At 39.4% G+C, this 14243-nt stretch overlaps 2 protein-coding genes across 2 annotated transcripts; both read left to right on the top strand.

The window, feature by feature from the left end:
* The first annotated feature begins 5576 nt into the window (after nucleotides 1-5576).
* On the top strand, nucleotides 5577-7239 carry LOC110626094 (NADPH:quinone oxidoreductase). The gene is made up of 3 exons (XM_021771838.2): nucleotides 5577-5749; nucleotides 5930-6124; nucleotides 6676-7239. The coding sequence occupies exons 1-3, from the start codon at nucleotides 5653-5655 to the stop codon at nucleotides 6978-6980; spliced, it is 597 nt and encodes a 198-aa protein (XP_021627530.1). The 5' UTR covers nucleotides 5577-5652; the 3' UTR covers nucleotides 6981-7239.
* A 386-nt stretch (nucleotides 7240-7625) lies between these two features.
* On the top strand, nucleotides 7626-8950 carry LOC110627104 (NADPH:quinone oxidoreductase). The gene is made up of 3 exons (XM_021773347.2): nucleotides 7626-7728; nucleotides 7831-8022; nucleotides 8115-8950. Exons 1-3 carry the CDS (start codon nucleotides 7650-7652, stop codon nucleotides 8411-8413), a joined length of 570 nt encoding a protein of 189 aa, XP_021629039.1. The 5' UTR covers nucleotides 7626-7649; the 3' UTR covers nucleotides 8414-8950.
* Nucleotides 8951-14243: the final 5293 nt, after the last annotated feature.

Below are 14243 nucleotides of genomic sequence, written 5' to 3'. Positions count from 1 at the left end.
GGGGGCAGGGTTCGGCAGCCGATACATGCTACCACAGGCAGGTTCGGCGGCCAAAAGAGCCTTCGGCTGCCGAACCTGAGTTCTTCCCAAGGGCATAAACTCAGCCTCTAACATGCACAAAAGTCTCCCAACTCATTCAACATGCATTTACCTATTCTACAACATGCAAACTCAAGCCAACAAGCACATAGGGGTCTCAAACTAACTTAAACCCCAACCAAAACACATCAATCATACACATACTACCCACATTGCTCATAAACATAACATAAACCCATAAACTCAACAATAACCTAAACATGCATTTCTACCCCACAAATCTTCATAAAACTTCTTTAACACATACAAGGAAGGTTGGATCTAAGCTTACCTCTTGAAGATCGAGAGGAAAGACGATCCTAACTTGGAGATGGGGAGAAATCAACTCTTTGGTCTCCAAGCTTCAAAACTTGCTCTTTTGCTCAAATATCTTCAAACCAAGATAAAACTTGTTAAAACATGAAAGATCGAAGGAAAAACATCAAAAATGACCATGGGAGAGCATGGACTCACCATTGTTCGAAAATGGGGAGAAACCTTTTATAAGGGCTGCCAGACCACCTTTCGGCAGTCTAAAGTGCCTCCAAAACTCATGCAAGTTCAGCGGCCGAACAAGAGGTTCGGCGTCCGAACCTTTGCCTCTTTCGGAAGCCTAACTTGCCCCCCTAAACCATCCAATGTTCGGCGGCCGAACCTGAAAATGCCTCCATAGTCTTTTTCATTCAAAACTCAATTTCCTTCTTACTTAAAATCATAAAACACATTAAAACATTTTATAAAAACATGATTTTACCCTTCTAGAGGTTTCCGACATCCGATATTCCACCGGACGGTAGGAATTCCGATACCGGAGTCTAGCCGGGTATTACATCAACGATGCCTTCATCAGGTTCGAAGCCAAGTTCTGCTTCTGGATCCACTACCAATACCAACACCAACCGTGAATAAAGCGTTCTCAATGGTCTTATGCGTGGAATCGCAGAAGAAAGTTCAAATGAATATTAAAGAGCATACTAAAATTATTGGTCTCATGGCAATAGGAGAGAATATCAAAAGTACGACACAAGCAAAGGCCACTGTGATTATTGCAATTTGGATGGACACACATGAGCGGGATGCTTCAAGTTGATCGGTTATCCAGACTGGTTCAAGAACAAGAACTTCATGAACCTAGGGACTTCTAAATCAAGATATAATGCTCATGTATTACATTTAGATGGTCACAGTACAGGATCAATTCCTGAAACATTAATAGACAATATTGGATCTATCATGATCACTAAGTTGAACAAGATTGAAGGAGTCAATTCCAAACTTGAGTTCTTACAACAGGAGACGAATCGATTGATCAAAGGTAAAGCCATTGCTACAGTGAACACAGTCAATTCACATTCAGCCTATACCTATCATCCAACTGACTACTTTGGTAACCACTCTAATCCTTGCTATTTCAATGCACCATCTATTTCTTTAATATTGAATTGTTTTGCTTTAATGACAAAAAAAAAAAAGAAGCATAAATTATTAACACTAGAGCATCAGATCATATCACACCTTGTAAATGTTATATGCCATAAATCTCTACAATTGTTTCACCTATAATTGTCCATTTACTAAATAGTTCTTCCATTCAGGTCTCACATGTAGGCACCATTATATTGTACGCACGCATGAAATTGCTAAATATCCTCTTTGTTTCTAATTTCAATGTAAATCTATTGTCTTTGTCCAAGTTACTTAAAATCTCTTACTTGACATTAAAATTCTACTCATCTTGTTTTTTCTTTCAGGACCCAGAAGAATAATTCTATAATTGTTGGAAGAATAACCAATGGGTTATACATCTTAGATAGTACTAGTTTCAGTAGTTCCATCATTCAGTCCTGCTTTGATCCTGTTTGTAATGTGATATCTTTCAATCTCCCTATAAATACTAAGATTGATGATTGTAATAAATGGACTGTCTCTTTTACAAATTTTGTAATACCCGGCTAGACTCCGGTATCGGAATTCCTACCGTCTGATGGAATCTCGGATATCGGAAACCTCTAGAAGGGGAAAATCATGTTTTCATAAATGTTTTAATGTATTTTACGGTTTTAAGCAAAAAGGAAATTGAGTTTTAAATGGAAAAGACCAAGGAGACATTTCCAGTTTCGGCCGCCAAACCTCTAGTTCGGCCGCCGAACATTGGATGGATTAGGGGGGCAAGTTAGGCTTCCGAAAATCTCAAAAGTTCGGCCGCCGAACTTGCATGAGATGTGGGGGCACGTTCGGCTGCTGAAAGGTGGTCTGCCAGCCCTATATAAGAGCTCCATGGCCGAAACGGGCGAGTTTTCTCCCCATTTTCGGCCACGGTGAGTTCTTGCTCTCCTATGGTTGTTTTCAACGTTTTTCCTTCTGATCTTTCATGTTTTAACAAGTTTTATGTTGATTTGAAGAGATTTGAGCAAAAAGAGCAAGTTTTGGAAACTTGGAGACCAAAGAGTGAATTTCTCCCCATCTCCGAGTTGGATCGTCTCTCCTCTCGTTCTTCAAGAGGTAAGAGTAGATCCATAGTTCCTTTAATGTTTTAAGTAAGTTTTATGAAGTTTCATGGGGTAGAAATGCATGTTAGGTTATTTTTGAGTTCATGGGTTTATGTTGAGTTAATGTGCAATGTGGATTGTTTAATGTATGTTTGATGTGTTGTAGATGGGGTTTAGGATAGTTTGAAGCCCCTAGGAGCTTGTTTGCTTGAGTATGCATGTTGTAGAATAGGAAAATGCATGATTGAATGAGTTGGGAGGCGTTTATGCATGTTGAGCTGAGTTTTTGCCCTTTTGGGGGAAACCAGGTTCGGCAGCCGAAGGTTCTTTCGGCCGCAGAACCTGCCTGTGGTAGCATGAATCGGCTGCCGAACTCTGCCCCCGAAAGATGACTTTCGGCTCTGGAAGGGACTTTCGGCCGCCGAAGGTGCCGCCGAACATGCATGAGTTTCGTCTCTGGAGGGAACCTTCGGCCGCCAAAAGTGCCGCCGAAGGTGCATGAGTTTCGGCTCTGGAGGGCCTTTCGGCCGCCGAACCTGCCGCCGAAAGTGCCCTGTTTAGCCCTCCATTGCATGATTTCTATGATTGTTTTAAGGTGTTTTAGGGGGGGTTTTTGGGGAGTATTTTAGAGTCATGTGTATGTATGTTTGGTCCCTTATTTGAGTCCACCTGTGTAGGTTCGGATCCGAGGAACCGAGGACCCCAGCAGTGAGTTCAGCTGCTTCAGAGTCAGTAGAGCTTCAGCCAGAGGTGAGTGGAATAAACTCTTTATGTTTTAAAGTAAATAAATTAGCATGATTCACGCATCATGAATGCCATGAGATATATTAGGTTGTTTGCATTAGAATTCACGAATATGTTGCATTGCATAATATGTTGATGATGTGGATGAATGTTGAATGATCCTTTAGCCCTCCCATGACATGATATGGTATGATATGATACGGCACGGAAGACCAGTGAGGCCCATTCTACGCCCCTGGCACTATGTGAGAGAAAGACCAGCGAGACCCATTCTACACCCCTGGCACAGTTGGAATGTTATGTTATGATATGTTATGTAAGAGAAAGACCAGAGAGGCCCATTCTACGCCCCTAGCACAGTTGGACCACTTAGAGGGCTAAGGGTGACAAATTCATCCTTAATGTGATTAGTTGTGATGTGATGCATTCCATGATATCAAATGTTTAAATAAAATGTTTTATCATTCTGCTCACTGGGCTCTAGTAGCTCACCCCTCTCCCTTAACCCCCAGGATTGCAGGTACAGGGTAGACCAGGAGGTCAGTAAGAGTAATGAAGTTATGGTCACGTAATAGCTAGCTGTGGACATGTATATATTGTAATGTAAAAGTATAGTATAGAAATGATATGTAATGATGTCTATTGAGGTTATAGTTGTGCTTGACCCTAGTTGTGTTAATCCCCTTTGTTTACATGATCTTTTAAGTGTAATAATTTTAATAAATGACTATGGTTAACCAAACTCAATGTATGTTATGTCGCCCCATTGGAGCATTGATGAGGACTCCAAGGAGGGGTTAATGTTTATGACTATGTAATGTATAGTGCATGCACAAGTTGAGTTTGGTGAATGAATGAAAGAATGAATGAATGTAAGGAAAAGTTCAAATTTTTTATGTATGTTGTTGATCATGTATGGGATTTAACAGGTTCATAGGATAAATGTTTGGCTTGCTACGGGTCTCGGCGGCCTTAAGCCGATCTAGATCCTAGCGCCGGTAGCGGTCCGATTTTCGGATCGTTACAAATTTAATCACAAAAGTTTCTTTTTCTATTCTGCATGCTAGGTTAGGTCACTCTTCCTATCAAAAGATGTCTCATATACATAACTTTAAGAAATAATATTGATACTAGTTATTTGTGCTCATTATATCCCTTAGCCAAAATGTCTAGATTGCCTCTTTATAAAAATAGTATTGCCACAACTTCTTTTGAGCTGATTCATGTAGACTTATGGATGCCTTTATTGTACATTTTATTACTGATGTTAGATTTATCATTATTATTATCGATGACAAAACTAATTCATATGAATATATATACTTAAGTTAATTGAAAGGATTAACATACAAATATACATAGTTCTTGAATAAAAACTAAATGTATAAAAGCAAAAATTGACTAATACAAAAATAAATAGACATATATATAACATTAACTCACAATTAAGAACTTCCATCACATTACAGGTTATCAATTAATATCACAGGAGGGTTTTAACCGTCTTGAATTTAGAATTAATTAGGAGTAAACATTAAAAATATAAAACTTTTTATATTTATTTTAAGTAATAAATATCAAAAAATTTATAAATATAAGTTTTTTTTTATATTTATTTTAGATAATCTAATCAATCAATAGAAAAATTATTGATTTGATATATATAGATTTTTATCTCATGAAAAGTTTAACCATTTTAAATTTATAAACATTAGAAATATAAAATTTTTTATGTTTATTTTAAAAAATAAATATAAAAAAATTTATAAACAGATAATTTTTTGATATTTACTTTAGATAATAAATATTCTTAGATATTTATTTTAGACAATAAATATCTAAAAAATTCACATATGGTTCAACATTATTTATGAGATTTTTACCCTATCTAATACATGTTAAATTAGAATCATAATATTTCTTATACGGTTAATAGAAAAAAAAATTAATATATATTTTTTATTCTTTTTATATTAAATTAAATAGGATATTAAATAAATTTAATTTTTATTTTTATTTTTTCATAAAAGGAATAAACAATATACAAAAATAATATAAAAAATCTCGTTATTCCTCTACTCTCATATTTATATATATTATAGACAAAATTAATTTTTCATAATTCTGAAAATTTATATTTAAATGAGTGGAAAAAAAAAAAGTAACAGTAAAATTTAGTGATTGGTGCAGCCAATTGAGTAAAAAATACAAAACCGTGGTGATTGGTCTGTGCTTTTAGTTCCATAAAAAAGACAGCACTGTATTATTTCATTTCCCTGCTTCTTCACCACACCCCCCCCCTCTCGCTCTGCTTGAGCAAATCTACAGCAAAGAACCGGATATGGAGGCAGCTCTGGCAGCAAACCCAATCATCAAAGTTGCTGCTCTATCTGGCTCTCTTCGCAAAGCCTCCTATAACCGCGGCCTCATTCGTGCTGGTACCTATCACTCCTCTCCCTTTTTCTGTATTTGTTCTATATGTTTTGAGTTCACCTCCATCTATGAGTTGGGTTTTTGATGCTTTATACATGAACTAGTTGCGAGTTGAGATTTTCCTTTTGATTTTTGAAGTGGGTTTTTCTTTTATGTACTTTGATATTGTTGTCGTTTGATTGAAGCAATTGAATTAAGCAAGGAATCAGTGACTGGTCTTCAAATCGAGTACATTGACATATCACCTTTGCCTATGCTGAACACCGATCTTGAAGGACCTGACGGTTCTTTCCCACCGGTCGTTGAAGCTTTCCGCGAAAAGATTGTTAAAGCCGATAGCATCCTTTTCGCTTCCCCCGAGTATAATTACTCTGTAACTGGTATCTCTCCGCTCCCGCTGATCAGTAAATTCATTGCTTGTTTTTCTCCCATATATTTTAACATGTAGGAAATTTTATTTCTTTCCTTAAATAGCTTGGGGATGGATTCAAACTGCTGCTTTGAGTAAAAGGCAGTAGAAACCAAGTCCATTTCTGCAAAATTCTAATTTCATGGTTTTAAATAATTTGGAGAAAATCATGACTTCCGAATTTTACAGTATGTACAGTGCAATGTTGTTATTTGTATATCCACATGCCTTACTGTTGATTTAACTCTCTTTATTATTAATGGCAAGACGTTGGCCATTTTTAATTTGGAGTGAATATGTGTTTGGCCATTTTTAATGGCAAAATGTTGGTTGTTTGAGGCTTTCAGCATTACTTCTTACCACGATTGAAAGCCTTGATTTGTGTTCAAATTGACTTCTATGCGTGAGCGCTATAAAACCTTGGTATAAAGATTAAAGATACCGTACTGAATCTCTGAACTCTAAGGGTTAGTTTTCCATTTTTCTTCAATTCTTTATTTTTTTTTTCCTCCTTTTTGGTAGCACCTTTGAAGAATGCAATTGACTGGGCATCCAGACCACCGAATTGCTGGGCTGATAAAGCTGCTGCCACTGTAAGTGCTGGAGGAGGTTTTGGTGGAGGGCGATCACAGTACCATCTTCGCCAAATTGGAGTTTATCTGGATCTTCATTTCATCAACAAACCTGAGTTTTTCTTGAATGCATTTACACCTCCTGCAAAGTTTGATAGCGATGGCAACTTAATTGATCCAGAAACAAAGGAGAGAATAAAGGAAGTTCTTCTAAGCTTGCATGCATTTTCTCTGAGACTCAAGGGAAACTGCTAACACAAAATCTGAATTAAGCTTAGACTTTCTATCATCTGATCCTTTATGATGCGCAAGTTACAGTTGGGAGCTACTTGTCTAGTTTTATTGTTTGTGAAGAAATGATTTTTAAGACTTGATTAGCCATCTTGTGTATTTGGCTTCTCAGACCCTTAAAGGTGGATGATTGAAAATGGAGGCCAAGTTTTTTTACATTCTTATGTATGAAAGGGAAGAACAGATGTGTGGCTTAAGGAAACCCAGATATTTTTAATTTTCCTAAGATATAAATTTTGAAAAGAAAAACCATACAAAATGCACATATAATTAAACACGTCACGCTTAGGTAGAAATGACATATTAGAGTTGTGTGCCTCGCATTTTCACAATTGACGGTGATAACAAACTTATTATCCGGAACGTTTAAATTTTGAAAATTCTCCTTTACTACGTGATCACTGTTTAATTCTCCTCGTCCCATATGCGTTCTGCAAATGATTTTCAGTAAAATGAAAGAACCCATTGCTGGTCATGAATTCAACTACAATTCCTCATAAAACTGTGAAAATGAATATAATCTATAAAAAGCCGCCCTTCTTTTGAAATTTTATTATAAAATTAAAAACATAGCAGCCAGTAAGCGTCCGGCGGTTGAAACATTTTGAAAGTAGAAACAAAGGAATCAGAGACATGGCTCCGGTGATCAAGGTTGTTGCTATTAGTGGGTCGCTCCGCAAAGCTTCCTTCAACTCAGGCCTCATTCGTTCTGTTTGTCCTCTTCTCCTCTCTCTCCGTTCAATCATTTATTTAGATGCAAACCCATCTATGTATTTAGCTAATTCTGTAATTTTTTTTTTCTTGTTCAATTCAGCAATTGAGCTGAGCAAGAGCTCGGTGAATGGTATGCAAATTGAACAAATAGACATATCCCAATTACCATTGTTGAACACTGATCTTATTGCCAATGGAGCTTATCCCCCAGTCGTTGAAGCTTTTCGCCAGAAAATTCTCAGAGCTGATAGTATTCTTTTCGCTTCTCCTGAGAACAATTACTCTCTTACTGGTAATCCCTTATCCAACTTCAGTTCTTGCATTATGAGAGAGGCACAAAATTTTTATTTGATTTATTTTTTTGGTACACTTGCTCTTTGGCAGCACCTTTGAAGAATGCCATTGACTGGGCATCTTTAGCTCCAAACTGTTGGGGAGATAAGGCCGCTGCTGTTGTGAGTGCTGGAGGAGGCTTTGGTGGTGGGAGATCACAATACCATCTTCGTCAAATTGGAGTTTATCTGGACCTTCACTTCATAAACAAACCTGAATTTTTCTTGAATGCATTCCAGCCTCCTGCAAAGTTTGATAATGACGGAAACTTGATTGATGCTGAGGACAAGCAGAAGTTGAAAGAAATTCTTGTTGCCTTGCGTGACTTCTCTCTGCGACTTGAGAAGTAGAAAATCAGACAATATAATATAGATTTCTGGCATGTTATGACTTTTCCAGAATTAAAATTGATGTAATGCATTTGGTTTTCTTTTCATTGTGATGTTTGGGCTTGTTAAGTAATGGTGAATAAAATTTTCAATTCAGCTCAACACAAAATAGTGTATGGAAATGAGAAATTTTGTTGAAGCCCAATTGGTGCTAGATCTGAGCCTGATTGAACCAGGCCCAGCACTCCCTTGTGCGACACTTTATGATTCCTGAAAATAAAAAGGCAGGGGGGAAGGCAGAGAAGAGAGAAGAGGGTGGGGTTGGGAGTCAGGGATTAGATATGGAAAAACGAAAAGGCAATTCAGAGAGTTATATCACCAAAATAGATATACTGCCAAATGTTAGCAACAGAAGGTTAATGTAGTTCTGAGCTTCTTTGACAGAGCTTTTTCCATGAATCTTCAATTCTACTCAGCGTCCATTAGAATGCATGCAACTGCTGCGCCGCCTAAAGGCTGAAGAATGGGGCCAATGATTTTAATTGGAGAGGGCACTAGGGCTGGACTTTGAGTTATTCTCATTCCTTTATAGGGGTAGCGAAGGTGTTAAATGAGGGGGTGAGATATTTTCTATATTTGATGAAGCTTGTCAGTTAAAGCTTTTTTTCTCCTTGAAACTTTGCTTTCATACCTTAGCATCCCCAAATCCCTCTGTCTTCCATTGAGAATCCCATCTTCTCGTCCTATTCTCTTGTCCTTTTTCTGAATTTTTTTTCTTGGAAAATAGTTTTCTTCTTATTGATTATAGAAAAGCTAGAAAATGGGAAAAAAAAATTGCACCGGATGGGATTATGGTCAAAATCCAAATCCTGAGGCCTTTTTCTTATTCTAACTAAACAAAGACAAGTGGACCAGTCACAATGAGACCATCCACCCCAACTTTGCCAAGATATGAGTAGGCTATAACTTTTAATCACACGTCATGTCCCGAAATTCAATAGAGTAAATTTAAGGTATATTTTAGAAAGTTTAATATAATTTATTTCTCTTTTATTTTTTTATTTTATTTTTTAATAATATATAATTGTCATCTTGCGTAAGTACCTCTTATTATTATCACGCTGATCGTATGTATGGATATAATATATCATTTTCCATTATCAGACGATCATTTAATTCTATTCGGCACCATATGGATATGATTTCGAATGTTCTATGGTTGTTGCCCCGCGGGTCCATTAAAATAATTGGGTTAGACCTCCCACACGTGGATTCGAGTCATGTCCAGTTCATCCAAGCGAGTCCTGAGCTTTGTGTTGTGGAGCATATCTATGTATTGGGGTTTGATAGAGTTAAGGTCTGTCCTTTCCCACACGGGCTCGGCCATAAACTGGGTATCCAAAACCCGATAGTCATCAAGTGCCTCTTTACCCTCTCATTAATTATTTTATAATTAATGGGGTAAATTCGAAACTCTAATTATTACTGCACAACTCTAAGAGTGCTCTTGTCAAAACGTCTCCTCTTCGCCTTTACCCATTTCAAACTAACGCTTTTGATTTCACTTGTTGTTCTAGCTCTTACGCTCTTTGCTATCTTACCCTCTCTCTTCTCTGTAATTCCTGCCTTTCTAATCCAAGGTATGTCCTACTCTTTTTATGACTTGCGCTAGAATTCTTGAGTCCGGTGTCCTCTATCACCCCTTTTTCTCTTTCTCATTACTTTTTCAACGATTATGCTGACACTATCATCTATAGGATTATGGCTCCCCTATCTAATTAGAGGATCGTCTTTCCTTACCCACCTCCGGCGAGTCTGGTTGATGTCCAGCAAGGGCACAACCTAGTATTTTTCATCAAATAGCGTGATTTCGGGCTGATATTCTCTTTTACCCCTTTCTTCATTGAGGTTTTCTGTCATTTTAGGGTGACTCCTTGAGTGTTGTCTCCCAATTCCATCTTGTTCATGTGTTGCTTTGAGTTTGTATGCTTTCGCCAGGGTTTTGCCCATTCTATCAAGTTGATTTGTATCTTCTTTCGTCTTGTCAGGTCCATCCATAAGTTCTACTACTTTGGTCCCTGGGCAGGGTTGTCCATATTTGCTGGGTATAAAGACTCAATAAAAGGTTGGACTGAGGCTTTTGTTGTTGTCGAGCTGAAAAAGAGCTCAGGGATCAATTGGAATGTCGACCTCTCCTGGAGGGAGGTCCCTCAAGGTTGCAACTAGGGGTGAGCATTCGGTCGGTTCGGTTCAAAACCGAACCGAACCGAATAAACCGAAAACCGAAATTTTAGATTTTATGAAAACCGAACCGAACTGATTTTGGTCAGAAACCGAATCGAACCGAACCAGTCTGATTCGGTTCGATTCGGTTCGGTTTGATCGGTTTAGATTTTTAATATTTTTTTAATTTTTTACACTTTATTTTTAGTATTTTAAATTTTAATTAAAATATTTTAATTTTAATATAATTTAATTTCTCTATATTATTGAAAAAATATATTATTATTCCTAATCGGTTCGGTTCGGTTTTGTAATACCCGGCTAGACTCCGGTATCGGAATTCCTACCGTCCGGTGGAATTTCGGATGTCGGGAACTTCTAGAAGGGTAAAGACATGTTTTATAAAATGTTTTCATGAATTTTAATGTTTTAAAGTATAAAACTAAATGAGTTTTTGCATGAAAATAGCATTAGAGGAAAACTCAGGTTCGGCCGCCGAAAGTCAAGTTCGGCCGCCGAACATGCATGCGTTTTGGAGGCACGTTAGGCCCCCGAAAGCATGAGTTAGGGAAGTTCAGGTTCGGCCGCCGAAAGTCAAGTTCGGCCGCCGAACATTGCATGGATGCGGAGGCACATTCGGCCCCCGAACGTGGCCTGGCCAGCCACCTATAAAAGGGTCCCTTAGCCGAAAATGGGCGAGCTTTTTCTCCCCATTTCGGCCAAGGTGAGCATTCCGCCACCCTTCCCCAATCTTGAGTTTTTCCTTCCTTTTTCCATGATCTTTACAAGTTTATAACTTTGGTTTTGAAGATCCTTGAGCTTAGAACGAGTTTTGGAGCTTGAAGACCAAAAGTTGGAACTTCTCCCATCTCCAAGTTTAGATCTCCTCAACCCTCGATCTTCAAGAGGTAAGGGCCGATCTTAAGCTCAATGTATGATTTAAACAAGTTTTATGAAGTTTTTAAAGGGTAGAATGCATGTTAGGGTATATGTTGAACCTATGGGTTTTTGATGACTTTTTTGAACAATGTAGCTTGATTGTGTGTGATTGAAATGTTGTAGATGGGGTATATGCATGTTTGAGGCCCCTAGGAACTTGTATGCATGCTTTGGTTGAAAAATATGCATGTTTGGAAGGTTTGGAGGCGAAATGTGCTAAGGGAGCCAAGTTTCTGCCCTTTTGCAGAAACCAGGTTCGGCAGCCGAAGGTACTTTCGGCCGCCGAACATGGCTGGGGAAGCAGGCCTTTCGGCTGCCGAAGTTGCCCCCGAAAAGAGACTTTCGTCTCTGTCTGGCATTTTCGGCCGCCGAAGGTGCCGCCGAACCTACCTGAGTTTTGTCTCTGTCCAGGACTTTCGGCCGCCGAAGGTGCCGCCGAAAGTGCCCTGTTCAGCCATTTCATGCATATCTCTATGTGATATTTTCAGGATGTTTTAGGGGGTTTTTGGGGAATATTTTAGAGTTATGTTCAAGTATGTTTGGTCCCTCATTTGAGTCCACCTGTGTAGGTTCGGACCCGAGGAACCGAGGACCCCAGCAGTGAGTTCAGCTGCTTCGGTATTGTCAGAGTCAGCCAGAGGTGAGTGGAACTAAACTTAATCTTTTAAATTAAATGTTTTATCATGTATCATGCATCATGATTATGCAATAGGATGATTGCATTAGTTTCCACGAATATGCCGCATCGCATAAATTGTTGTTGATGTGGGTGAATGTTGGATGACCCAATTAGTCCAAGACAGGAAGACCAGGACCCCATGCTACGGCCTGGCACAGAGTAAGAAAGACCAGGCCCCAGTCTACAGGCCTGGCACAGAGTAAGGCACGGTTATGGGACTCGAAGACCAGGAGCCCAGAAGAGGCCCTGGAAAATGGTAAGTAATGTATGTATGACAGGAAGACCAGGACCCCATGCTACGGCCTGGCACAGAGTTAACTTGGACTATTTGGTGACAAGTTCACCCAACCCCTATGTGAATTGTTTGTGTTATGATGCATTCCATAGAGCATAGTGTTAATGTGTTTTACTAGCTCTACTCACTGGGCTTTTAGCTCACCCCTCTCCCTTTTCCCCCAGGCTTTCAGGTACAGGATATAGTGCGGGAGTCCGGATAGAGTAAAGAAGTCATGCTTATGTAATAGATAGCAATGGACATGATCAATTTGTAATGTAAAAGTACAGTATAGTTATGTAATGAGTTTTATGGATGTTAGTGTGTGCTTGACCATAGATTGTTGTATCCCTTTTTATACATGATCTTAGAGATTTTGATGATGTTTATGTAAACCAACTCAACAGATGTTATGTTTCCCATTGGGGGCACAGATGAGATCCCACAGAGGGATCAAAATTATGTTTATGTTTATGCACAGGTTGAGTTTGGTTGATATTCATGGAAAGAAAAGTTTTAATTTTTATGCTTATTGTTGATCATGTATGGGATTATACAGGTTTACAGGTCTTATGTCAGGCTTGCTACGGGTCCCGGCGGCCTTAAGTCGACCCGGATCCTAGCGCCGGTAGCGGTCCGATTTTCGGGTTGTTACAGAATGGTATCAGAGCCCTAGGTTCATATGGTCGGACCTAGAGTATCGGGCTCATAGAGGTTATAGAAGGTCAAGCACAATAGGAAGATCATGTCCACTAGGATAGGATGTGGAGTCCTGTCTTGCATGATGATGTGAAATGCCATGACTTTATGCATGTGCATTAATGATATGCTATGATATGCTATGTATGTGATGAGGGTTCATGTGTGCCCACATGAACCATATGATACTGATGTTTGTGCTATGCGTACTGTTTTTCAGAAAACAGGATGAGAGGAACTCGTCAATTAGCAAGATTGACTGGAGTGCCACCTGAGGATGAGGGCATGAGCGCCCGTCCTCCAGCATTGCCTAGGGCAATGTCTAGCAGGTCCAACAGGGACCGAGCAGTGAGAGACCCTAGAAGGTCTTTAGATCTGGGTAGGAGCAGATCAGTACGAGGAACAGTTCAGGGTGGTATGTTAGAAGATGTGGGAGATGACATGGATGTGGACCAGAGGAGGGATGGCAGTTTGGGGATGAGTATGCCAGAGGAAGGAATGGGAGAGTCCCAAGGAGGCACTCAGGCCTCGGGATTTGTACAGCCACCTCACTACCCACATTTCTCACAACATCCCGGGTATTCGATGGGAGGTACATCGGATTACCCTAGTTTCACCCCTTATCCCACACAGATGCCATACCCACCATACTACCCACCGTACTCTCAATACCCAATGTATCCACCTCCACCTTACTATCCAAATCCAGCAAACCCTACCTCAGAAAATGTTGCACCACCTCCACCACCTGCAGAACCAGCAGCCCCAGTTGTTCAGCCACCTAGACCTAGCTCAGCCAGTGGGAGCAAGGTCAAGATGACCGACTATATGAAGCTGGGTGCTCCCCAGTTTGAAACTGGTAATGATCCGTTCGTGTACTTAGAGCGGGTCAAGGCAATTACAGATGAGATAGGGGCGGATGACAGTAGAGCCATTCAGATGGCCGGGTTCACGCTTAAGTGCAAAAAGGCACGGGAGTGGTTCAAGAATTATGTGAACCCGAGAGTGGACAGCATGACTTGGGAAAAGTTTGCAAA

This window comes from Manihot esculenta, chromosome 11 (genome assembly GCF_001659605.2).
Source record: "Manihot esculenta cultivar AM560-2 chromosome 11, M.esculenta_v8, whole genome shotgun sequence".
In the NCBI taxonomy this organism is placed as follows: Eukaryota; Viridiplantae; Streptophyta; class Magnoliopsida; order Malpighiales; family Euphorbiaceae; genus Manihot; species Manihot esculenta.
This window is presented reverse-complemented; position numbering and strand designations above follow the sequence as displayed.

Bases quoted from the DNA above. Each gene is read 5' to 3' on its own strand.
- LOC110626094 (XM_021771838.2), top strand. From the start codon at position 5,653: ATGGAGGCAGCTCTGGCAGCAAACCCAATCATCAAAGTTGCTGCTCTA. The intron at 5,750-5,929 runs GTACCTATCACT...GTTTGATTGAAG, and splicing joins CCGCGGCCTCATTCGTGCTG to CAATTGAATTAAGCAAGGAA. The intron at 6,125-6,675 runs GTATCTCTCCGC...CCTTTTTGGTAG, and splicing joins GTATAATTACTCTGTAACTG to CACCTTTGAAGAATGCAATT.
- LOC110627104 (XM_021773347.2), top strand. From the start codon at position 7,650: ATGGCTCCGGTGATCAAGGTTGTTGCTATTAGTGGGTCGCTCCGCAAA. The intron at 7,729-7,830 runs TTTGTCCTCTTC...TGTTCAATTCAG, and splicing joins CTCAGGCCTCATTCGTTCTG to CAATTGAGCTGAGCAAGAGC. The intron at 8,023-8,114 runs GTAATCCCTTAT...GCTCTTTGGCAG, and splicing joins GAACAATTACTCTCTTACTG to CACCTTTGAAGAATGCCATT.